Source organism: Sinohyriopsis cumingii, chromosome 1 (assembly GCF_028554795.1).
Source record: "Sinohyriopsis cumingii isolate HCF-2022 chromosome 1, ASM2855479v2, whole genome shotgun sequence".
In the NCBI taxonomy this organism is placed as follows: domain Eukaryota; kingdom Metazoa; phylum Mollusca; class Bivalvia; order Unionida; family Unionidae; genus Sinohyriopsis; species Sinohyriopsis cumingii.
In genome coordinates this window covers 148,136,561-148,163,053 of record NC_142961.1, presented here as the reverse complement: position 1 = coordinate 148,163,053, position 26,493 = coordinate 148,136,561, and the positions used below count along the sequence as shown (strand labels likewise).

Sequence of the window (26,493 nt, the reverse complement as noted above, 5' to 3'; positions counted from 1 at the left end):
ACACATTTTCTTTAGTTTCTTTCCCTACACAGATACTAACTCATACCAGTATATATAAAACAAGAAGTCCATATACATGCAAGATAAACTTAGTGCAAGAGATGGATAGTACTATATATAATGCTAAATACAGTTGTTGTCATTCTCACTGCAATGCACATGCTTCATTTCATAACTCAATATATACCCATATTCATTTTGGCTTCATCAGACTGATACATTAGCTAATGCACCTGCCATTTTCCCAGTGTAGTCTAAAGGGGGGTCAGTTAGAGTGACCCAAAAAAGCTATGTCGCCTAATTGAGAATAAGCAATCTTTTCATATAAGCCAAAAGAAAATGGTTGGAAATTCAAATCTGAATAAAAAAATGCTTGTCTGTTTTCTTCAAAGCATTTAATATATTTAAATGCTTTGAAAGATATCATTGGTAGTCATAGCATAGCCAAGTATCACCATACACATGTATGCATGTGCAAAGGCTCGCATAATTACAAATACACTGACGTTAAATAAAAACTTACATGAAGTTTCTGATTGGATCACAAAAAATAAGCATAATTCAATGCGGTATTTTCTAATCTCAACAGTTCAATAAGCGGTTTGAAGGGAATGCAAATGTCATTAGTGTTCATCTTTGCACTCAGAAGAGACTGGACAATACTGTTGTTCAAACTTCCCTTTGATTCTCTGAATGATATCCTGGTCAGAACCAATTTGTCCTTGATGACCATAACATTGTCAGAACTGCATCTGATGCAGCATTTTGTTGTACTGACAGGGAAGTATAGATGTCACAAGCTGTGAAAATAAGTGCATACTGTAATAACAGAGTCCAATTTTTTAAAATGAGGAAAATATTTATCTACTTATTTTCCAAAATGCATTTTTCTTCTTTCTGCAACTGCACTGGTCTCTCTCTCCTCTTTCTCCAAATGCATTTGCATTAGTTTATCTTGTCTCTCCTCTTTCTGAAGCTCAATCTTTCTTAACTCGATTTCATTCTGGTAATTTAAATTCCATAGCTTGCAAGTTAGGGCCAGATGGAGACTTACTAATCAAACCCAAAACTTTTTAATCCAAAATATCTTTTCTACCAAATACTGAACTACAATATTTGCTATTTCTTGCTTCATTAAATAAGCTTTCACCTTAGAAAGATCGTGTGCGTGAGTGTGAGAGGGTGATTTGGATTTTTAATGTAGCTTTAATAATTTTTCAGTCATACTGCCATGGTGTCTGCAGTGTGGCAGTTTATAGTGATGTCTAGCACTGGGGCATCTTGCTACAGACATGTGGCATCATGTCCCACCCAGTCACATTATCCTGACACCAGGCTGCCCAGTCCTAACACTAACCTCTTAATGCTGAGCACCTAGTGATAAATTTACATTGATAAATTTTAACCTATTTGGTATGACAAGCATCGTGATATGGAAATAAGATATACTGTCAAAAACACTGATATTTCCAATATACACTGTTGTATTGTTGAGTTCATACCATATATACCATTATTATTCTACACTGAAGAAGATTAAAGCCTTTTGATTTTCTTCTTTTTGGGGTGGTTTATGAAACTGTATTAATTAAGTGAATGCCACAGGAAACCTAAACATGGATTGACATATTATGGTTTGGTTGAAAACAGTAGCAAACTCCAACTGTAACATTTTGAAGGAAGATACCTTGGGTGTACAATTTTCTACACACTCCTTGCTAGCACACCATTCAGGAAACACTTGGACATCTCTGTCTGAGACAAGCATATCAGCCTCGGGCCTTTCATTGAAATAGAAGAATGGAATACAACTAGTCTTCAACTGAAGGATTAAGGGCATGAAAGGTGATAATATGATAATTGCAAAAATTTCATTTCAATCAGTAAAATTAAATTAATGTTCAAGAAACTTAAAATACTAAAAAGCATTTGATTTTTTAGGTGACTGCTATGTAATTGGGGTTCATAAACCAATATAACATTTGTTGTTTCTTACATGTGTGACAACATCTCATAATGTTGTGCAAGGCAAAGGCATTATGTCTCAGGTAACATGTTTAATTACACTTCATAACATGATAAAAAGACAAAGGGATAAAGATGGACAATACACATATGTAACAACACCTCAAAGGTACAATGTCTGAAGTTACACATGTTATTAACTCATGATATCATACCATGCAAAGTCATAATGTCTGAAGTTACACATGTTATAAACTCATGACATCATACCATGCAAAGTCATAATGTTTGAAGTTACACATGTTATAAACTCATGACATCATACCATGCAAAGTCATAATGTTTGAAGTTACACATGTTATAAACTCATGACATCATACCATGCAAAGTCATAATGTTTGAAGTTACACATGTTACAAACTCATGACATCATACCATGCAAAGTCATAATGTTTGAAGTTACACATGTTATAAACTCATGACATCATACCATGCAAAGTCATAATGTTTGAAGTTACACATTATAAACTCATGACATCATACCATGCAAAGTCATAATGTTTGAAGTTACACATGTTATAAACTCATGACATCATACCATGCAAAGTCATAATGTATGAGGTTACACATGTTATAAAGTCATGACATCATACCATGCAAAGTCATAATGTATGAGGTTACACATGTACGAAAACACCTCATGGCATTAAACAATGCATCTAAATGTACTTTAAATCTCTTCAATGCACAATTCTGTTTTTTTTAATAAAAAAAATTGTTTTTAATATGATCAAAAGAATGTTACATATAATAATTTACTCATTTCAAATGAAATTAAAAAAATTTGTTAAATAATTGCAATCTTTCCTTGGAAATGTGTCATATACAATTGCTATAAATAGAATTACAAGTAGGTACACAATTCTTATGCAATATTTTTAGAATATTCTCAAATTTGTATGACGAGAGGATTCAAGAGATGATAATAAACAGAAAACGACAAGGTTTATTCCTTATCTTTTTATTTTATTTTCTATTGAACCCAAAAACCACAATCCATATACAGGCAATTATAAGACATAATTAGGTGATAAAAATGCATAATGATTAGGCCAAAAGCATAACAGTTGGAATTTATGTATATTATGTACATTCTAAACTTTCAATATTAGGCCAAATATGAGTAATTTCCATTCAGCTACATCAAGAGTTCTGTGTAATTTGGTGTAGCTTCAGAGTAAGTTGTTGTTTCACCTTTTTCCTGGCTTTCTTTTAAGTGTGCTTTATGATCATGTCAACCTCGCTTTACGAACGCCCTGTCTGACAGCTAGGTGCCAGGTGGAGTGGTCATTAGCACAGCTCTCCCAGTCATTGATGTTGATGTTGGCCGTCTTCATGTCCTTCTTGTAGACATCTTTGTAATGCAGATGTGGCTGTCCAGTCAGTCATGTGCCTTCTGCTAGCTCTCTGTATAGCAGGTCCCTGGGAATATGGCCTGGGTCCATTCTCTTGACATGGCCGAGCCAGTGAAGGTGCCTCTCGTTGAGAATGGAAAACATGTTGATCATGTTGGCGCATTCCAGAACCTCTGTGTTGGTTTGTCCTGCTACTGGATGTGCAGAATGTGTCACAGGTATCTCAGGTGGAAGCTGTTAAGTTTCCTCTCGTGTCTCGCATAGGTGGTCCTTGTCTCGCTGCTGTAGAGGAGTGTGCTGAGCACACAGGCCTGGTAGTCATGCAGTTTAGTCTTCTCAGTGAGGTTGGGGTTGTTTCAGACCCTCTGGTTCAGTTTGGCCATCACTGCTGCTGCCTTGGCAATCCTTCTGTTCACCTCAGAATCAATGGAGACCAAGCTGGAGATGGTGGACCTGAGGTACATGAAGTTCTCAACAACTTCCAAGTTATACCCATTGATGGTGATGGAGGGAGGGGAGTCTGTGTCCTGCGTCACGATGTTCATTTTCTTCAAACTGATGGTCAATCCAAACTCCTTATGGGCGTGAAAGAGGTGGTATACCAGCTGCTGCAGTCCATCTTCCATGTGTGATTTCAAGGCTGCAGGGTCGGCAAGGAGCAATTCATGGATGAGGACTTCTGTGACTTTAGTCTTAGCATGGAGACAGGCGATGTTGAACAGCTTGCCGTCAGCCCTGGTATACACTCCCTCGCTGCAGTCCTTGAAGGTGTACTAAGAAGCGTGGAGAAAAAGCTGGCAAAGAGTGTCAGCACAAGGATGCAGCCTTGTTTCACTCCGCTGCTAACTGGGAAGACCTCTGATGTTACGCCATTGAAGCACACTGTGCTGTGCATGTTCTCGTGGAATGACATGATGAAAGTGAGCAGTCATGGGGGGCAGCCGATGTTCTGCAGTAGCCATAAGAGTCTGTTCTGACTGACCAGGTCAAACGCCTCTGTCAGGTCTATGAAGGCAATGTAGAGGGGTGTCTGCTGCTTGTGACACTTCTCCTGCAACTGGCATAGTGAGAAGATCATGTCTACAGTTGACTGGCTGGCTTGGAAGCCACACTGGGACTCTGGGTAGACACAGAAGGTTTGGGTCTGCAAGCAAGCCAAGGCAACATGGGCAAAATCCTTTCTGACGATGCTGAGGAGGGAGATGCCCTGCTAGTTGTTGCAATTGATATGGTCTCCCTTGTTCTTGTACAAAGTGACGATGTTGGTGTCACACATGTCCTGGGGATGTGTTCCTGTTCCCAGCAGAGGCAGAGGAGCATGTGCAGGGGCTGGAGTAGTTCTGATTTCCCGCTCTTGAGGACTTAGGCAGAATGCCGTCGCTTCCAGGAGCCTTCCCACAGGTGAGGCAATCAATGGCTTTTCTGAGCTCTTCCATGGTGGATTTTGTGACTAATTCCTCCATGACTGGCATGTCTGGGATGGCGTCCATGGCAGTGTCAGTGATGATGTTTTGGGTTGCATACAGCTTGAGATAGTGCTCAACCCATTGCTGCAGCTGTTTCTCCTGGTCTGTGATGGTTTTGCGTGTCTTGGACTTGAGGGGGGCAGTTTTGGAGCTGTGAGGGGCCTGTTGCTGGTGCAGAGGTTCAGCAAGTAGGTGTTGGCACAGTGGCAGTAGGTCTGCTGGGCGTTGTTCCTGGCAGCCCTAAGGACTTGTAATGTACTAGGGCTAGGTGTAGCCTTGTATGCCAGAAGGGCTTTCCTCTTCACCTCAGTCACGGGCTCCATCTCCTCCCAGTTAGCCTCATACCAGTCAGAGTTTTTGCGCTCCTTCTTCCTGTAGGCAGTGATGGCTGAATCGTACACAGTGTCATGGAGGTGGGACCACGTGGAGTTGATGGTGTCATCAGGTGTTGCTTTGGTGAGAGCTTCCTGCAGTTTGCTGATGAACTGCTGTGTTTTCTCTGGGTTGCTTGCACAGCATGTGTTGATGCATGTTCGACCCTTCTTCTTGGCATGGTGCAGCTTCTTGGGTATTATTTGCACCATTCTAGCCATAAGGGAATGGTCCATGTTGCAGTCAACACTGTGGTAGCTGCAGGTGAGGACATTGGCGAATTCTGCATGCCTGGTGATGACGAGGTCTAGCTAGTGCCAGTGGCAGGAACGTGGGTGTCTCCATGACACTTGGTGGATCTTCTTGCATTTGAAGGTGTTGCTCACATGAAGGCTGTAGGAGCAGCAAATCTCCAAGATTCACTGACCATCCTCATTCATCATGCCCCTTCCATGAGAGCTGAGACAGGTGGACCTGGCCTCGTGATCAGCTCCGACTCTAGCATTGAAGTCTCCTAGTAGGTAGAGGCCTTCAGTGTTGGGGATACTGGATATTGCCTGATCCAGAGCCTCATAGAACTTGTCTTTCTCCTCGTGGGTGGAACAGAGGGTTGGGGCATACACGTTGAAGATGTTGGCTGGGCCTGAAGATGTTGACAACTGGAGGGTAAGGATTCTCTCAGTACCTGATGGTGGAGGTTCAATGAAGGTGAGTAGCATGTCCTTTACAGCAAAGCCGACACCATGCTGCCTAGGTTCATCTGAGGGCTTCCCTTGCCAAAAGAAGGTGTAGTTGGTTTCCCTGATGGTGCCGCTGTTGGCCAGTCAGGTCTCCAGGAAGCAATCAATGTCGATGTTCAGTTGGGAGAGTTCTCTGTCAATTGATGGCAGTCTTCCATGCATCGTCAATCCACTGCAGGTCAGCTGTGAATCCAGGACACATGGTCCTGATGTTCCAGCTTGTGAAACAAAGAGCTGGAGTCTTATCTCTTTTTTTAATCTTGTAGCCCACTTGTCGAGACGGTTCTCTAAGCTCCACACACCCAGTGAATAAGGCAGGTCATGGCAGGGCAGTACCTTACTGACTGGGGGCTGCCCAGCTTGAGGTGGGTGGTAGCTGTCCAGTGAGACATGGTGATCTCTCCTGCTGTCGGAAGCAACCCCTGGCACCAAGCTCTATGCCAATCGAACTTTGATTTAGAGCTGGTGAACTGCTATATTTCCCATGCTGTGCTGATGCCATACAACAACGCTGGAGTGTCCTCTCTAGTAGAGCTGCGAAGTTATATTAAACTATTCACATATTGATGTGTATAATATTTTGAAAGAATTTAGTAAAAAATGCAGTAAAGTCAAACCCACTTATCCAAATTCGGTTATCTCAAAAGCCCATTTATGCAGAGTGGTTCAGTCTGGCCCTGTAAAATCCTTCTCTGTTATGCTAATTTTTCTAATTTTATCTCAACCCCTGTAAAGTCAATAACTTCGTTATGTCAGGCATAAGTTTTGGTCCAACGTAACATGTGGACCCACTTATTTCGACTGAAGATTCAAAAGCACTTCTTACGTTTTCATACATATGCTCAGCAGCAATGACACTTACCACAATCAATTTCATTTTTTAAAAATACATTCAACCATTTCACTGTAGCTTCATCATCCACTTGTACATATTTAAAAAATTCTTCCTGAGCAATGCCAGTGGAGTTCACGATCTCATCAGCCATTGATTCAAGACATGTTTCTGACTGAGGCAATGAAATCTGATAGAATGTTCACATTTTCCATAGTTAATGATAATTGGACCAAATTTATTTTCTCACTTTCTGCAGCATAATCATATTTATATGTATTAATGCATTACTCTATTCTGAAATTCATGCGTGTTTTAAAATAGTACAAGTTTTACTTATTCTTAATAAAAACCTTGGTGACAGGTTTTCATTTCCCTATGAGCAGCTACTTTCCCTTGGTAGCCTTATTAAGAAGTTTATGTTTGTTGTCTCAGGCACTTAGGCAGTCCAAAATTTAAGCCAGTTTAAGTACATGTAGCACGTAAATGCCGTAACAACTAAACAGCCATGTGCTGCTGGACAATGCATGTCATGGCTGTTTGTTTACACACATTGGTTGGCAATGGACTATACAGTACATAAAGTGAGATTACTATTTTTTGTACAGTATTATGAATTTATTCAGTGTCCAAAAATCACTGAATTTTGGATTTTATTAAATTAAAAAATCTTAATAATAAATATAAATTATTTAGAACACACATCAACATTTCAATAGCCATTTGAAATGACCCCCCCCCCAAAAAAACGATCATTTTTTTTAGTCATTGCAATGTAATAGGTGAGGTTAAATGTTTATTAAAGTTTTTTAAATAAAAATTCTGATTGTCTCCAGCTCGTGAAATTTGACATAGCGATGCATCATAGTGTATCAGTTTCCATTAAATAATATCTGTATTTAGATTCAAGACATCTGTAGGTACATGTATATTGTATTTCTTTTCTGTCTGCAAAAGCACAAGCAAATCTATTTTGCTTATATATGGGTGGCTAGGTTTATACAAGTTCATATTTTTTCTTCTTCAGGTGGTAAATTTATTTTATTTACTAAGGAATATTAAAACTATAATATGTTTACTGCAAAATATACATTGCCTGCAGAAATAAAAGAGAAAATAGAGTACCTTTATTTCAGCCAATGCATATACATGTACGCACTAATGAGAAATTTATAAACAACACTGTTTTTTTTGTATTGTCTGCTATGTATTGGGAATTCTGTCTAAAAAGTTATGAAATCAGAACACTTGTCATAAAGTGAAACTGTATACAGATAAAACAATTATTCATCTTATAACTATGGCCTGTTTGTTGGCAATGTTCCAGTAAACTAAAGGTAAGAGACAGGAATAAAGGTCAAGGACATCTTTAAAATTTATGTTACCAGTTTTTATGAGCCCTGATATCTTGGGACCTGGTTATGTCGATGATTTTTCGACACCCCTGACATAACTGAGATAAGCACGGTCTGACTGTAATTACACTGGCTCAACAATGGAGTGTTACAGAAAAGATTAAAATGCTATTTTGATTAAATGTGTGATACAGATTTGTCCGAGAGGTTCAAAGATGTACAATTCTTTAGTAGTATTTTAGTCCCACAGAAAAGGGATTTTTTAGCCCACCTGACTACCCTCTGCTCATAGTCACACATACAAGTGTGAGTGATGCGTGGGCAAAGTAATGGCGGGGTTTGTGGATGGGGTGGAAGGCTTCAACATAGATGAGTATGAAAAATCCAAACTATTATCATGCTACTTGATGTTATGTCAATCAAGATATGAAAACACCCACAGACAAAAAGGCAGTTAAAAATCTGAGGTCCAGCCTGACGTGGAAAAGGCATTTGGACACATGTTATACATGTAAAAGTATGGTATTTGTCTTACCTTTCTGTGAATGAATTCTTTGTGTATCTGGCCACACCAACTAACCTAAGGATATTGAATATCACATGCTCATACAAACGAGCATTCCCTGAGAAGTGAGCAGATGACAGGTTGGGAGACATATTCACCTGAAAAAGTGTATTTGTACCATGAACCCAGAATTCTACGCACATGTGTTACTTTTAAACATTCTTAAGGTAATTTCTGACAACATTCATGGTCATTTACAATTATCAAATTTGACCTTTGACATATCTGCAATATTAACAGACAGTGATTGGGAGATGGGTGATGGCTCAAAAAGTGTTTTGAGATCACAAGTGGGGGGATCAGTGCAAATGACCCAAAAAGCAACATCCAACAGAGAATAAGTTATCTTTTCACATAGCTTATAGAAAATAACTGTAAATCAAAATTGGATTAAAAGAAAATAGCATACCTGTTTTCTCTGAAGAACTTAATACACTTACAAACAAAAAACATTTAGATTTAATATTATCCAATACCAAGACCACACAATCATGTACCAACACTCACATAACCACAACCAGGCAGACATTAAATAAATAAAAAAACATATCAAGTTTTGATCTTTAAAATCCATTGGACAATGGAATATTTTCTTAATTACTGCTGACTTTGCTGCTTTCAATAGTTCAGGTGTATGTGAGAAGGTAATGCAACTATTATTTATGTTCATCCTTGTTGAATTTTCCTCAGCACAGAACATGATGTTTATGCATTGCTGTGAGGTTGTGTCAAACATGCTAGGTGGTGTTGCTACATGAAATTATGACATATACTCCAGAATGACTGGTTTGCAAAAAAAACTCCAAATTTTAGTATTTTGGGGCTTTGCTCACTTTGTAGATGGCTCATGCTTTACTGAGTAACAGCTGCATTTCAACATTTTACCTTCAACAATGAATAAGACTTTTATACTATTCTAACAATTTAAATAATCATGTTTTTTGTGTCCCATATGGAGTCAAACCCAATTTCAAAATAATGTTGCTGCTTATAGCAAACTTGCCAATAATCTTTAATAAGGTTAGCTAAACTTTCTCATTCCTCAACAAGCATCTTTCTGATTTACTTGTAACTTCAAACAAATTGGCTTGTTCCACTTTACCAATGCAAATTAACCTAAAGGGCTCTCCCAAAGCAGTTTTCAAAGGATTTAACCCACTTTACCCTTGCTGTTCTCAACCAATTAAATAATCTATGAAATATTGGTTGCTAATGTGTGATCACCTTACCTTTAATTGCTTCTATAATACTCTACTGTATAAAGTTACCTGAGGATAGATTTTCATGGGCTCCGAGCAGGACCACTTGTTGTTTATACAGACTAAATAACAGGAACATGCATGCCAATACATGCAGTGGTAGACCAAAATTTACATCTCTTGGTTTATGTATTACTTTTTATCAAAGATGGACTCAAAATCTTGTGTTTCAAAACATGCCCATGTCAGGGGATTTGTGGTTTTAAAAAAAGTGTTTTTTGCATGAGATGTCATGTTATTACAGGTATGCTTTTTAAAATTTCTTACTAAGAATGTCTTTTGGTATGTAAAGACACAGGATTCCTAGTAACAATGTAACAATAAAAATTATATATATATATATATATAGATATAGATATATATATATATATATATATATATATATATACACACACACACACACATATATATATATATACACACACACACACACATCCTCTATGGGCTCCAAATTATATTTATATGTTCCCAAGTTTTACGTGCAGGGACAATTCAAACAATAATATTTTGGGACCTATATCAGGAATTTTTTTAAAAACACAAAACCAGTATTTTGAGGCATTTTTAACACAGACTTCTGGTTTCTAACCTCATCTCCCTCATCAAGCATACTTTTTGTTGCCATTTATTTTACATGTCTCTATGTAGCAGGTTAAACAATACTGTTAGGGTTTGTGGATTTTTTAAATAATAGTAATAGTAATAGTTGTTCATGCTGTGTTGTTTGGTATAAAAGAAACAACAGTCATTCACCAGAGAATGAATATCTACAGCCATGAAACTGATATGTTTAATCATGTAACATAATACAGATATAGGCTGCATTATAATAATTCCTTTTTATACTTTTATTGGAATAAAGGTGCTCTATGATCATATGACACCATTAGTTTATTCCATTCTGAAGGACAGGAATCTTTTGCAGCACAATTGCCAAGGAGACACAAAAAGTCAACAGTCTAGAATGCTGAACACTATGAAAAAATATTTTCCTGAAGATAACAGCTTTGTGTGCCATATTGTATGTCTGATTGGAACCATTTTCATTTAGGAACAACTAGACATCATAAGAAGTGTTCTGGTCAAAACTCCATGGAGATATGACTAACAGCAACTAGATTTTCAAAATGGCAGCCAATGTGGCCATGCTGAATGTCAGACTGATATCATTTCATTTAGGATGAGAATTGTTTTGGAGAAATCAACTTATATTTGACCGTCCATCTATTAAGAGGAATAGTGATAACTAGATTTTCAAGATGGCTATGGTGACAGCCACATGCTACATCATATTTTCATTTGGGTTCAAACAGACATAAGGAATATTCCAGCAAAAAACCCATGTCAATGTGACTTTATGTTAAAGTGGAGTAGTAACAACAAGAAGTTCAAAATGGCTGTCATACAGGAATTTAGACTGGCACTATTTTCAATTGAGATCAACTAAAAATCACAAGATATATATTAATGAAAACTGATGTGAATTTCCATTCAGTAGTAGTAATAGTAAGATTTTCAAGATATCCACTTTGGTGGTCATACTGGACAGGGTTCTGGATCAAATACATGTGAAATTCTGAAAGGACACACCCTTTCTCCCAGTAATGAATCCCTGTGATGCACCTCATTTCCCCCAGGGATGGTACCAATTTTTATATTTTGGTCATCTGTGGCTGATCTGTGGAATAGTTAAAGGCTAGACTTAAAAGTAAACAGACATGAAGCCAGTGTGAAGAATTAACCTAAGTTGTCTTGTTGAAAGCAGCTAACTGAATAGAGCATTTTAATCTCATGAATTTTCTTTTCAAGAGAAATTACTTTCAGCTTTGAGTTTTTACCATCAGCTTCAGTGCCATCATAAATAATACACTGCATAATAAGTACATCAGAAACTCATCTACAAAGAATGATTAACGTACCTCCATCAGGAAGACATTTATATCCTCATCCAAAACAAAGTCAAATCGAACCATTTCAAAAAAATTCCTGAAACAAAGAATGACAGATGCAATTTTCAGTACAATGTAACTAAGGCAAATACACAGCAAGTACATTAAGTGTTTGTTATCCACTATCTATAACTGGGGTACGTCACTTTGTCTGGACAATTTATTATCTGGATAAATGATGAATTGTGTAATTATATCAAGGATACTTCATTGGTCCACATGGCTCAAAAGTCCTGAAAAGTAACACCTGTATCATCAGTATTTTACACCTGTATCATCAGTATTTTACACTGCAACTGATTTGAGCATTGTACAGTATGTAAGTTAGAGGAAATAAGGAAATGTGAATCTCAGAATTATGCCATACAAGTCTGAATATGTAGGAGATACAAGTCTTTCATGGTATCTTGTTAATGAATGGCACTATGACACTCAGTTTTGCTTATGTAGGCAAAACAGAAAATCCTAGCATGTTATTATATTTTATTCATATGGTAATTCCAAAGTTTCATTTGAATACAACATCTGATGTACAACATATAAGAATTTAAGAAACATTTATGCAGAACATTAACATTATTGATGATGATGACAACAGAAAATATTTAACACTGAACATATTAACGTTGATGATGATGAAGACACCAAAATGTTTAATATAGGACATTAACACAGTTGATAGTGATGAAAACACCAAATCCTTTAACACTGTACATTAATACTGTTGATGATGATGAAAACAAAATGTTTAATATAGGACATTAACATGGTTGATAGTGTTGAAAACACCAATTCCTTTAACACTATACATTAATATTGTTGATGACAATGAGGACACCAAAAATTTTAATGCAAGAAATTAACATTGTGAAGATACCAAATACTTTAACATAGACTTACATGCAAAATAATTTAACACAGATTTAGATGCCAAATAGTTAGCACAGACTTAGATGCCAAATAGTTAGCAGAGACTTAGATGCCAAATAGTTAGCACAGACTTACATGCCAAATACTCTAACTCAGGACACTGACATTACTCACAGCGATGAAGATGATGAAAAAATTAAAAACACCCCAAAACTACAGCACAGGTCATTAACACTGTCAACAACAATGAAGGCACCAAAAGCTTTAGCAAGGAACATTAACAATGTTGATGGCAATAAAGACACCAAATACTTTAGCAAATGACTCTGATACCAAATACTTTAACACAGGACATGAATGCTGTTGATGATGATGAAGACACCAAAAATTTGAACACAGGACATTAACACTGACAACATTAGCTCATTTATGTCCATGATGCTGCGACTTTAGTATGAAAATGAGTCAAGAAAATTGGAAGTTCTAGAACTCAGTCAAGTATATTCAGATATCATAAAGTCCTACCTATTCAAAATCACTGAGGTAATACAAGCAGATGTCAAGATAAGAGTGTGCATGGGGGTGGAGTGAAAAAAGTGAAGCAAATGTCTTTTTGACAGACATACAAGTTAAAGTTCATTAGAGGTGACTTGTCATCAGTGGGGTTACACTTTGCCAAAATAAAAAATGAAAAGTTTGATAAAATGAAGACATAACCAGTGTGAAATACACTTGTATATTGACAAGTTAAATTTTTGTTACCTTTGTGTAATAAAATCCATATTGTGCTAAGTACATGAATATGAGTACAAGCCCGATGTTAGAAGATTGATGTATCAGTCATACCCTGTTTAAAAACACAAGTATAAGAAATGGTTGTCCTGGTTTGATCTATATCACATTAATGGTGAACCAATATGTGTAACTAAACAATACATTATTTGTCACCTATAGCAAATGGTTGTATAGTGGTTATTTACATGCAAATTCATTGGAGTACCACAGGGATCAATCCTAGGCCCACTCCTCTTTCTTAGTTTCATAAATGATCTGCCACTGAATGGAGCCAGCTGTATTTCATCTACCAATTTATATGCGTATGATACCACACTATCGGATTTCACACAGCTAAAATCAGACCGAGTCTATGTTCAGATAGCTTTAATTTAGAATAGATTTCTTGTGTATGGAAAATGGTATGAAACACAGACGAGACTAAAGTATAAGGAATTACTACCAAACAAAAGAGAGCAAAATTGGAAAATAACAATTTAAATCTAAAGTTGAATGAAATTTGTCTACAAATGGTTATACATGACAAATCCTTGGGTTGACGGTTGACAATAATTTTCAATGGAATGAAGTCATATGTCACAAAGTCAATTCATGTCTGGTTATTTAGCAAGAAAAAGCCATATCTATCTATTAAACATAGGTTAATATATCACAAATGCCATATAAAGTTTAGAAAAATATGGTCCCATAATATCCCAATGAACTATTTCATGCTAGAAAACAAGAAAACACTCCCAATTAAAGATCAATTTAAGCTAAGCGCTTTTCCATCCAAAACCAAATAAAAAAACTCTTTAAGAAAAGTTTTCAATATTCAGGATCACTAATTCAGAACAGAATCCCCAAGGAAATTAGACATAATACAAAATATAAATGCATTTAATTTCAATCTAATTCAATAGATGAAAAACAGAACCTGTTTCATTTGACAAATACATTTCAACTTAAAGTATAAATTCACTAACCTTCCATTTTGTTGTCTCACTACCTTTGTACTGTATATACACAATGTACCAAGCTGGAGAATGTTAATTTAAATTTTCTGTTTATTATGTTGATATATAGATATAGCTTATTATGAATGTGTGTGTGTGTGTCTGTGTGTAATTATCTGTATGTACTATGGATGTAAATAGGCATATAACAGACAGACACAAGGAAGATTATGTGGATTAGTTCCATGCAATTAATTGTGTCATCCTCTTTAAATAAAGTTATTAAATATTTATATTATTCTGTATGTGATTTGGATTTTTAACATAGCTTTAACAATTTTTCAGTCATATCGCTATGATGTCCACAGTGTGGCAGTTTATAGTGATGTCTAGCTCTGGGGTATCGTGCTGCAGACATGTAGCATCATGTCCCACCCAGTCACATTATCCTGAAACCAGTCCGACCAGTCCTAACACTAACCTCTTAATGCTGAGCAGCAAATGATGCAGTTGCTAGTACTTGTTTTATAAGTCTTTGGTATGACTCGGCAGGGGTTTGAACCCACATCCAAGGTTGATGTTCTAACCACTTAGGCCACCTGAGCGGTTTATTATTATTGATAATGTTGTTGTTCTAAATTTTCATCTGACTGAGGCAACAAAGGTAAAATCATATTACTAAGGCTACCAAATGGATGAAGGGAAACAAAAACCTGTCTACAAATTATGAATTCTCATGAAATACCTGTAAAAATATTTATGACAAATTATTCTAAAGAACATTTAATGACATTTTTTAAAAAACCAGTCTTCATTAAGCACAAGTAGAACTTATAAAGCACTAACAAATCCAATGCATACAAAATAATACATACAATTAAGATTATTATCTCTAGCCATTGCTTTTATTCACGGTTAGTGATGACTTCCTTTGATGAAGGGTGCATTGTGTTTATTGAAGAATGCAACCAGCCTACTTTGATGAAGGGTGCATGTGTTATTGAAATTTCACAATATAACAACATACATTATCTTGTTATCAACAAAAACATGACAAATTTGGTAGTAACTAAAGACCATGGGCCTAGGACTGTTTTTCCTCTACATAGTTGGTTTGTTGACATAAGCTTTGTCAATGTAAGTAGGTAGGTTAGTTTTTCTAAAATAATATTGAAAAAAAATACTGATTCATATGACTTTAATCTTGCCATTGTTTTATTATTATGTAGAATAAAGAATTTATTACAACAAAATTCATTTGGGATCTCATCTACATAAACATACCTGGTTGTTTTATATTTATCAGCTGCAGACAATAAAAGACTCTCTTTCTCCAGATAAATAGTTTGGATTGTGTCATAAATTTGGCTCCATGCTTTTGTGGCATTTTTCCCTGCAATTAAATCAAAGTATTCAAAATACGACTGGTTCAGAGACAATAAATATAGTCAGCAGGATCAAGAGAACTTGTGTTACAACAAAATTAATGATTATATTCTCATTTTAATCAGGTGCTTTTTTGTTGGATATAGGGCTGTGTCAAAACAAGTACTAGATGATTTTGGTAAACGAGTTAATGTACATAGGTAAAGGCTGACTCTACTAATGACGTAGAACACTCACAATCAAACCCAGGTGAAGTCTCAGCAAAAAAACAACTGCATACAAAATTTGCCTAAAATGATTATGAGCATTAAAGAGCTGAAGCAAAAATATGTAGGTCCAACATTCAGTGGCCAGAATGATGATGCAGATAGCTGATCTCAAATTCTGGCAAAGTTATATCAGTATCCAACTGCTCAAAGAAGTTTCTTGAAATCCACTTTTAATAAACAAAGAAACTAAAGTGGGCAGCCAAAAATCAGGGGCCATAACTCCACTAATTGATAATGCAGTTTAAACCCTGAAAAATCATCAAAATTCGGTCAACATTAAGTGCCATACCAAATTTGGTTTAAATCCAGTAGGAATTATGGGAGGTACTGTGCAGAAAGGATATTGCCTAAATCTGACATTCTGGGGCAATAACTCCACCAAACAATGATGTAATTTGGCAACAATGACAATGAAACTCAGTTGATGTCTCATAAATTTTAAGATGCCTACTAAATTTGTTTAAAATCCAAAAGGGACTTTTGTGCAGAAACAAAAGTGGGTGGGTCTGATAATTAGGGGAATTAACTCTTCTAAATGATACATAATACTGCTTCATCAATTACTAGGCTGCATATCAAATTTGGCTGAAGTGAAACCAACAAAAGTTAATTGGTTCAACAACCAGGGGATATAGTTCATGTAAATAACGACATAGAAAGCTGATAAGCAAGCTCAAGCTTGAGGTGACAATATCCATTACGAGTCAATACTTGTAGAATAAAAGGACCAGAGACTGCCCATACAAGTAAATACATTAAAGTTGGCACCCGGATGCTACAAATGCCTTGGACAGAAACTCACCAACATGTACCCATTCATAATGGAATTACAAATATATAGGAGTTATATAAGCACTAGAGACTTGCATGAATAAAATAAGTATAGCCCGAACTGAATGTGAAGTTGCTTTCATTGACATTCTATTTACTTTCCATTCACATTTTTTTAATACATTCACATTTGCATTTATCATATTGTCAGTTTTCATTTCCAGTCTCTGAAATAGGTTTTATTTGTGTTATCACTTTCATACAGCATTTCCTTTTGTTTTTGCTCATTTGTAATGAAATGGAAGTGCATTTACCAAAGTCATGTTTTGTAGCTTGTCTTACAAAAATTTCTAGTTTGGGGGGCATAAAACTAATTTGAATGATGGAATACTAACATGTTGCTATTGCGTAGCTGACCCTTAATGCGCACTAGTCTTCATTTTTTTGTTAGGATGTAGTCCAAATTAGTGGGATATCAGTGCAGGGAGGCAGGAGAGCATTAGGATGTAGCCCAAATTAATGGGATATCAGTGCAGGGAGGCAGGAGGGCTTTAGGATGTAGTCAAAATTAGTGGGATATCAGTGCAGTTAGGCAGGAGGGCATTAGGATGTAGCCCAAATTAGTGGGATATCAGTGTGGGGAATCAGGAGAGCTTTAGGATGTAGCCCAAATTAGTGGGATATCAGTGCAGAGAGGCAGGAGGGCATTAGGTTAAGTTAGAGACCTCAAAACACATGAGAGATTCCATCTTGGCATTAGTGAGTTAGATACCAATCTTTGCAGCTCAAATGAGGTCTGCTATGTTAAAGTTCACACCAATGGTTCGCCTTTTAGGAAAATTTAATTATGTTGGATAGTCTGATATATAGCCCTTGATAGCAGAAACTGAGCAATTATTTATTTCAAAACAGAAGAGAAGAAGCCACTGCACTCACAGAAGGACAACAAGGTCTGACATGTTTCCTACTACACAAACTTCATCATGTACCTAAATGCTAAATTTGAACCAAAAAAAAAATGTTTTATTAAGGGCATTTCTGCAGGGTGAAAATGATACCCATTAGTAAATAATTATTTTATAGTATGGTTCATTTGCATACCCTTTGGAAACATTCAGACTTTACTGTAGGTTGTTAACAAGAAAAGAAAATATAAAAAAGGGGAGGGGCTTCCGATCTATAAATGTAGATTTTCAAAGTCACCCAAGAACAATCAAAATGGTGGACTTGTCAGAAGATGAGTCTGAATTATTTGGGGATGAAATAATTGAAAATGTGGGAATTCTGATCTTGTAAACAAACATGATGAAGAAATGGAATGCTTACAATAAGAAATGATGGATTTTGTTAGCAATTTTTTTTTTATATCTATAATTTCTGTAAATTTTATTCATGGCTGCAAATTGTAGTCACTATCTTTTGTTGAAATTTCATGCATGAATAAATTCTATTTTAAGATCTTAAGAATGTAATATTGCACAGGATCTATAAATAGATGCTTACATATGTGTTTATAGTTATTAATAATAAAATTATCTGAAAATATGTTGACAAGGTATGGGCTGTTTCCCATTGGACAGGTTGGTCAGAAGAAATTAGTTAATTCCCATTAAATGGGTCAAATCATGTGAGTTCTCCTATGATGTTGGAGATTTGTGATTTGTCACATAGAATTAGTGACAATATGCGTGTTTTACCTGTATATAAGTAGCCAGTTCTCATTCTTATTTCTCGAGTTCATGTTGAAACATCAAGTCTGCAGATGTATTGTTATTTTTAGATGTTATTTGAGAAGAGACATTCATCTGGATTATTCAGAGGAATATGTGTTTTGTTATTTTGAATGTAAGTTAATTTTTTTTAGTCATATCACTATGATGTCAAAAGTGTGGCAGTTCAGTGGAAATAGAAAGTGCTCACTGAACTATAATTTATTTTGGAACTACTGTGAATTATTCAGGGGAGTTCTGTACAATGCCATTTTGACATGTCTGGACTGCTGGCAGACCATTATATTCTTGGATTTGAAATCTATATGGACTTTAACCAAAATCTTTTAAGATTATTTTTTATTCAAATCCTAATACTGTAAGTTCCTCTTAAATTTTCATTTTATAACACTGATAATTAAACTGTTTGATAAGTTTTACAAAACTTGGTGGCTTCGCTTCTTCGTATAACTTAGTTTAAGACCATAGAGTCATAACAGAAATAGTGATGACAATTAGTAATTTGAAGGCTTTTAACTCAGTGATGTATACTACACTTTAATTTTGTTAATTGACTAAATCTCAATTGGATCCTAATATTCACACATTTTTTAAATACGTAGGCCCAGCACAAGTACTTGATGGATCTCAAACACCTTTTGAATATTTTAAGATACTTTAAAGTGAGTACAAGTAAATTTGGAAACAGCAAGATTTACAAGTATGAATGCACATCTAAAGTGAGAGACTGACCCAAATCAACACAAATAACACAAATATGCTTTGACTAATGTAATGCTATCTGAAACACAGGCTTTTCATAACCTTTATATAATGATAGAAGTTATGATTTTTGACAGAGAATTGGTCAAGAAAAAAGAAATTATGTCTTGTTGGATCCATTTTTTGGAGAAATTGTCATGTGACATGTTCGTCCAGGTAAAATGCTACCTGCATTTCAGTGTTTGATACAGGTAAATGATTTTCTCACCAAAGAAATGTCTTGGACATTAAATTAATCTGGTGTAAAGTCTAAGCACATGTTTTTATTTATTTCCATAAAGACCTTGTATATTTTAGTTTTTTAACACCTGCTGAAATATTATTACCCATACATTTTTATTCATATTTATTTCCATAAAGACATTGTATATTTTAGCTTTTTAACACCTGCTGAAATATTATTATCCATGTTTTTATTCATATTTATTTTCATCAAGACCTTGTATATTTTAGCTTTTTAACACCTGCTGAAATATTATTACCTATATGTTTTTATTCATATTTATTTTCATAAAGACTTTGCATATTTTAGTTTTTTAACACCTGCTGAATATTATTACCCACATATTTTTATTCATATTTATTTTCATAAAGACTTGGGTGTCTTTGAATATTATTATGCACATGTGGCTTTCCTCAAATGTGACATAATACTGCATTTATTCAAGCCATGACTTGTAAGAACACGACAATGGGTACAAATAAATGACATAATACTTATTAAATGCTTCATGCATAACTTTTAACTTTTACCTTTTTAATGTGAGACTAAGCTAGTTTATCAGCATATTTTCATAGACCAGAATTTGTCACCTACATTTACTAAACATCTTGAAATTTACTATGTGTGGAATGGTAGTCATTCCCTTGTAGTTAATTAGTGTTGAATGATAGTCATTCCCTTGTAGTTAATTAGTGTTGAATGATAGTCATTCCCTTGTAGTTAATTAGTGTTGAATGGTAGTCATTCCCTTGTAGTTAATTAGTGTTGAATGATAGTCATTCCCTTGTAGTTAATTAGTGTTGAATGGTAGTCATTCCCTTGTAGTTAATTAGTGTTGAATGAGTCATTCCCTTGTAGTTAATTAGTGTTGAATGGTAGTCAATCCCTTGTAGTTAATTAGTGTTGAATGATAGTCATTCCCTTATAGTTAATTAGTGTTGAATGATAGTCATTCCCTTGTAGTTAATTAGTGTTGAATGATAGTCATTCCCTTGTAGTTAATTAGTGTTGAATGGTAGTCATTCCCTTGTAGTTAATTAGTGTTGAATGATAGTCATTCCCTTGTAGTTAATTAGTGTTGAATGATAGTCATTCCCTTGTAGTTAATTAGTGTTGAATGATAGTCATTCCCTTGTAGTTAATTAGTGTTGAATGGCAGTCATTCCCTTGTAGTTAGTGGTGAAATGGTTCAAATGCAAAAGACAGCAATGAATTTACAATCAATTAAAACATGACTGCAATAAGAGAACAAACAGAGCTGCCAAGTATTTGTCATAAAAATTTATTTTAATTCTTTCAAATAGAGATTTGAGAGCTACAATTGATGATCGCATCACATCAACAGCAGTTGTTTTTATATCTGCCCCAATAAGAACAATGTCCTGACTTACGAGGTGAATGTTTCCAATGTAAAGAATCTAATTATAGTTTATCACATGAAAGGGCCTTCGACCAAGGAAATTCTAATTCTAGTTTATCACATGAAAGGGCCTTCGACTAAGGAAATTCTAATTCTAGTTTATCACATGAAAGGGCCTTTGACCATGGAAATTCTAATTCTAGTTTATCACATGAAAGGACCTTTGACCATAGAAATCTAATTCTAGTTTATCACATGAAAGGGCCTTCGACCATGGAAATCTAATTCTAGTTTATCACATGAAAGGGCCTTCGACCATGGAAATTCTAATTCTAGTTTATCACATGAAAGGACCTTCGACCATAGAAATCTAATTCTAGTTTATCACATGAAAGGGCCTTCGACCATGGAAATCTAGTTCTAGTTTATCACATGAAAGGGCCTTCGACCAAGGAAATTCTAATTCTAGTTTATCACATGAAAGGGCCTTTGACCATGGAAATTCTAATTCTAGTTTATCACATGAAAGGACCTTCGACCATGGAAATTCAGACACAGCTTGAAAATAATTGATTTTTAAAGCAATTCATGAAATAAATTTACTTTTCTTCCATTTTCTGTCATCATTCACCATTCTGCATTCTGTGTGTTGCATCTGTGATCTGAATTTTCTATAAAATTTATTCATCATTTCATTTGCATTCATTCTGCATTATGTTTACAATCATTCTGCATTCCATTTCCACTCTATTTTTTCATTTTACTGGAAGAATCCAAAGATTCATGGTCTGTATATAAAAATAACAGCTGTTATAATGCATGACATGATGAAGTTATGGAGATTACTCAACATGTCTTAAATAACTTAACATCTGAAAATGTAGAAAGATTAAAGCAAAACAAACTTCTTAATAGTTTCAGATCCATCATATGTTTAAAATACTAAATTATTTAAATGAAACCAAACTTGATTAAACTGTGATCGAAAATAGAATGAAAGAAAAAGACTGGTATTAATTTGCATCAGAAATTGTAAGCAGAAGCATGAAGCACTAAAATAAAAGCATCAATCCTAATATAAAAGCTTCAATCCTAATATGCAAGCTTCAATCCTAATATGCAAGCTTCAATCCTAATATAAAAGCTTCAATCCTAATATAAATGCTTCAATCCTAATATAAATGCTTCAATCCTAATATAAAAGCTTCAATCCTAATATACAAGCTTCAATCCTAATATAAAAGCTTCAATCCTAATATAAATGCTTCAATCCTAATATAAAAGCTTCAATCCTAATATAAATGCTTCAATCCTAATATAAATGCTTCAATCCTAATATAAAAGCTTCAATCCTAATATAATGCTTCAATCCTAATATAAAAGCTTCAATCCTAATATAAATGCTTCAATCCTAATATAATGCTTCAATCCTAATATAAAAGCTTCAATCCTAATATAAATGCTTCAATCCTAATATACAAGCTTCAATCCTAATATAAAAGCTTCAATCCTAATATAAATGCTTCAATCCCAATATAAAAGCTTCAATCCTAATATAAATGCTTCAATCCTAATATAAAAGCTTCAATCCTAATATAAAAGCTTCAATCCTAATATAAAAGCTTCAATCCTAATATAAATGCTTCAATCCTAATATAAAAGCTTCAATCCTAATATAAATGCTTCAATCCTAATATAAAAGCTTCAATCCTAATATAAATGCTTCAATCCTAATATAAATGCTTCAATCCTAATATAAAAGCTTCAATCCTAATATAAATGCTTCAATCCTAATATAATGCTTCAATCCTAATATAAATGCTTCAATCCTAATATAAAAGCTTCAGTCCTAATATACAAGCTTCAATCCTAATATAAAAGCTTCAATCCTAATATAAATGCTTCAATCCTAATATAAAAGCTTCAATCCTAATATAAATGCTTCAATCCTAATATACAAGCTTCAATCCTAATATAAACGCTTCAATCCTAATATAAAAGCTTCAATCCTAATATAAATGCTTCAATCCTAATATACAAGCTTCAATCCTAATACACAAGCTTCAATCCTAATATAAATGCTTCAATCCTAATATAAAAGCTTCAATCCTAATATAAATGCTTCAATCCTAATATAAATGCTTCAATCCTAATATACAAGCTTCAATCCTAATACACAAGCTTCAATCCTAATATAAATGCTTCAATCCTAATATAAACACTTCAATCCTAATATAAAAGCTTCAATCCTAATATAAATGCTTCAATCCTAATATACAAGCTTCAATCCTAATACACAAGCTTCAATCCTAATATAAATGCTTCAATCCTAATATAAAAGCTTCAATCCTAATATAAATGCTTCAATCCTAATATAAATGCTTCAATCCTAATACACAAGCTTCAATCCTAATATAAATGCTTCAATCCTAATATAAAAGCTTCAATCCTAATATAAATGCTTCAATCCTAATATAATGCTTCAATCCTAATATAAATGCTTCAATCCTAATATAATGCTTCAGTCCTAATATAAATGCTTCAATCCTAATATAAATGCTTCAATCCTAATATACAAGCTTCAATCCTAATATAAACGCTTCAATCCTAATATAAAAGCTTCAATCCTAATATAAATGCTTCAATCCTAATATAAAAGCTTCAATCCTAATATAAATGCTTCAATCCTAATATAAAAGCTTCAATCCTAATATAAAAGCTTCAATCCTAATATAAATGCTTCAATCCTAATATAAAAGCTTCAATCCTAATGTAAAAGCTTCTTGAATATCTCAAGACACAACTGACTTCCAAGAAATGTAAACTTATTTCCTACCATGCTGCCTCAAATAGAGATGAAAGGTCTCTTTGAATGTGTATCCATTTTTCACATAAATATCCATCAATGACGGCATCTGTAACATAATTGTTAAATATTTTGCAACATTGTCATTTTGTGATTTTTACTGGGATACATATTTTTGTGAAAATCATGGTTGCTGCAAGCTACCCAATCATCCAATAAACAATAATTTGTCACAGATGCATGTATTAGCATATATCAGCACCCCAGCAAAATAATGGCTATATCTGCCAACTAAAAGCAAAATTTTAAAACTGTACCAATATACAATTGCATAAAAACTCTAGGAAGATAAAACCTTAAATGTCAATATGAATGTAAAATAAAATAAAATATAAAGGTAAAGATGTTAAAGTTCTGTAAAAGGTATATAGAACTGAACATGGTGTCTGGACACATTTTAGCATATACTCTGTACCTGACTTTCATATCCTTTCACAAAAAACCTTAAAAATTGTTGAACCTAATGCTAAAGTAGGTGAGACAGATAAGACGGGAACTCCCTGCATATACACTTCAGATTTATTATAGCACTGTCCTAAATTTTGTATTGAAATACTGATATTGAAGGTACACCTCTCCCTCAATAACTTGCGCACAACAGGGTCCACACGTATAGACCACACTATAAGTGAGGCGTGAATTACCGGGGGACCTAAAAAAATTGAGAAAAAAAATTGCTTTGACATCGAGAAAACCGTCGGGAAGGGAAGCGGTGCTAGGGATCTGTGCTGTTGAATGACTGAATCCTCATGTTACAATCACGTTGATAATAATTTTTAATAACACGCTTTTTCTAATGAAGTTGTTCGTTATTCTGCTTAAATAACATTTTCAAAATATCCAACATATGAAAAATCGTTCCAACTGGTTTGAACAACCATCCCGTGTACGCGACAAGTCTGAATTACGTCACAGCTTTTTGTTTTCTTGATGAGTCTGGTTCCCGTACTAGTGTTTAATAGTATCCTGCCAAATCGGGAGTCCACAAGTAGGGAACTAGACTAACTGTTGATACACCACGAAACAAGATTCCTTTTTTTCAAAAACATGCGACATTTATTTAGTGACATGTCTATTTTTAAATTTGATATTTCATAGTGTTGATTAAAATTTCCAGGTTCTATCTACCGTTTTCGACGATAAAACGAGCGATACATCATATTTTCCATTACCAATTTTGATCATGATTTTCTTATAGTTCAACAAATAGGGATCGATTTTTGGGGTATTTTTGGGTTTAAAAAATGGCATCCATGCCTGACCCTGTGTTACCCTGTGTTATAAGCAGGTTCACGAGTTATCAGGGCACAAGTTATCGAGGGAGTGGTGTATGTGACTTCACAATGTTAATACTTTAGTTTTCTATTTCTCATACTTGAAATTTACAAGTTTTTTGTCCACGTCTACATCACTAAGTCATCTGAATTTAATAATTTATAAATCTAATTGCTGCCTACATCAATATCAGAGCCTTTACCTAGTTATTGAAGCTTTCATAGTTGTGATTCTAATTGTGAAAACTTCATGAGTACTGAATGAAATCCGCGACCTCCATTTCGGAGAGTGGAGATTACGAACCAGTTACTTTAAATAGCAGATATCGACCAGAGCATAAACAGTGACCAAATGATCTGACGTAATTGTCATTCGCAGAAATGAATGTAGTATTTAATAGGGGGTTCCCCCGAAGGTGGCACAACAAAAACCAACTCAAAATGGCAGATGTTTACAGCAGATGCCAAAAGCTGCTTCCATGTGAATGGAGTAGAGGTGTCCAAAGGTGCTTGCGCTTGGGAGAAAAGCTGATTTACTTAAACTAAACTATGAACCAAAGCAAAATGTTCTAGTCCCTGTATAATTTCTCCCACTGTAGTCTTGGTACATAATATTCATGCTATACATGTATGTACCAATGTCTTGGTACATACTATTCATGATATACATGTATGTACCAATACATGGTAACTATTCATGCTATACATGTATGTACCAATGTCTTGATACATACTATTCATGCTATACATGTATGTACCAATGTCTTGGTACAAAATATTCATGCTTTACATGTATGTACCAATGTCTTGGTACATACTATTCATGATATACATGTATGTACCAATACATGGTAACTATTCATGCTATACATGTATGTACCAATGTCTTGGTACATAATATTCATGCTATACATGTATGTACCAATACACAGTAACTATTCATGCTATACATGTATGTACCAATGTCTTGGTACATACTATTCATGATATACATGTATGTACCAATGTCTTGACACATACTATTCATGCTATACATGTATGTACCAATGTCTTGGTAATATCTTGGTAATACTATTCAAGATATACATGCATGTACCAATACATGGTAACTATTCATGCTATACATGTATGTACCAATGTCTTGGTACATAATATTCATGCTTTACATGTATGTACCAATGTCTTGGTACATACTATTCATGCTATACATGTATGTACCAATGTCTTGACACATACTATTCATGCTATACATGTATGTACCAATGTCTTGGTAATATCTTGGTAATACTATTCAAGATATACATGCATGTACCAATACATGGTAACTATTCATG

The 26,493-nt window shown here is 34.7% G+C and overlaps 1 protein-coding gene across 2 annotated transcripts in view; it reads right to left on the bottom strand.

The window, feature by feature from the left end:
- LOC149808117 (putative tubulin polyglutamylase ttll-15) overlaps positions 1-26,493 on the bottom strand; it is a 90,200-nt gene that overhangs the window by 10,298 nt on the left and 53,409 nt on the right. The window contains exons 9-13 of one of the 2 annotated variants that reach the window (XM_089973552.1): positions 23,856-23,934; positions 15,803-15,911; positions 11,889-11,955; positions 8,681-8,808; positions 1,688-1,781 (exon numbers count right to left, since the gene is read on the bottom strand). In XM_089973552.1, the coding sequence (XP_089829678.1) occupies positions 1,688-1,781; positions 8,681-8,808; positions 11,889-11,955; positions 15,803-15,911; positions 23,856-23,934 (477 nt within the window). The remainder of the gene's footprint in view (positions 1-1,687; positions 1,782-8,680; positions 8,809-11,888; positions 11,956-15,802; positions 15,912-23,855; positions 23,935-26,493) is intronic. The other variant, XR_016424058.1, reaches the window with a different exon arrangement.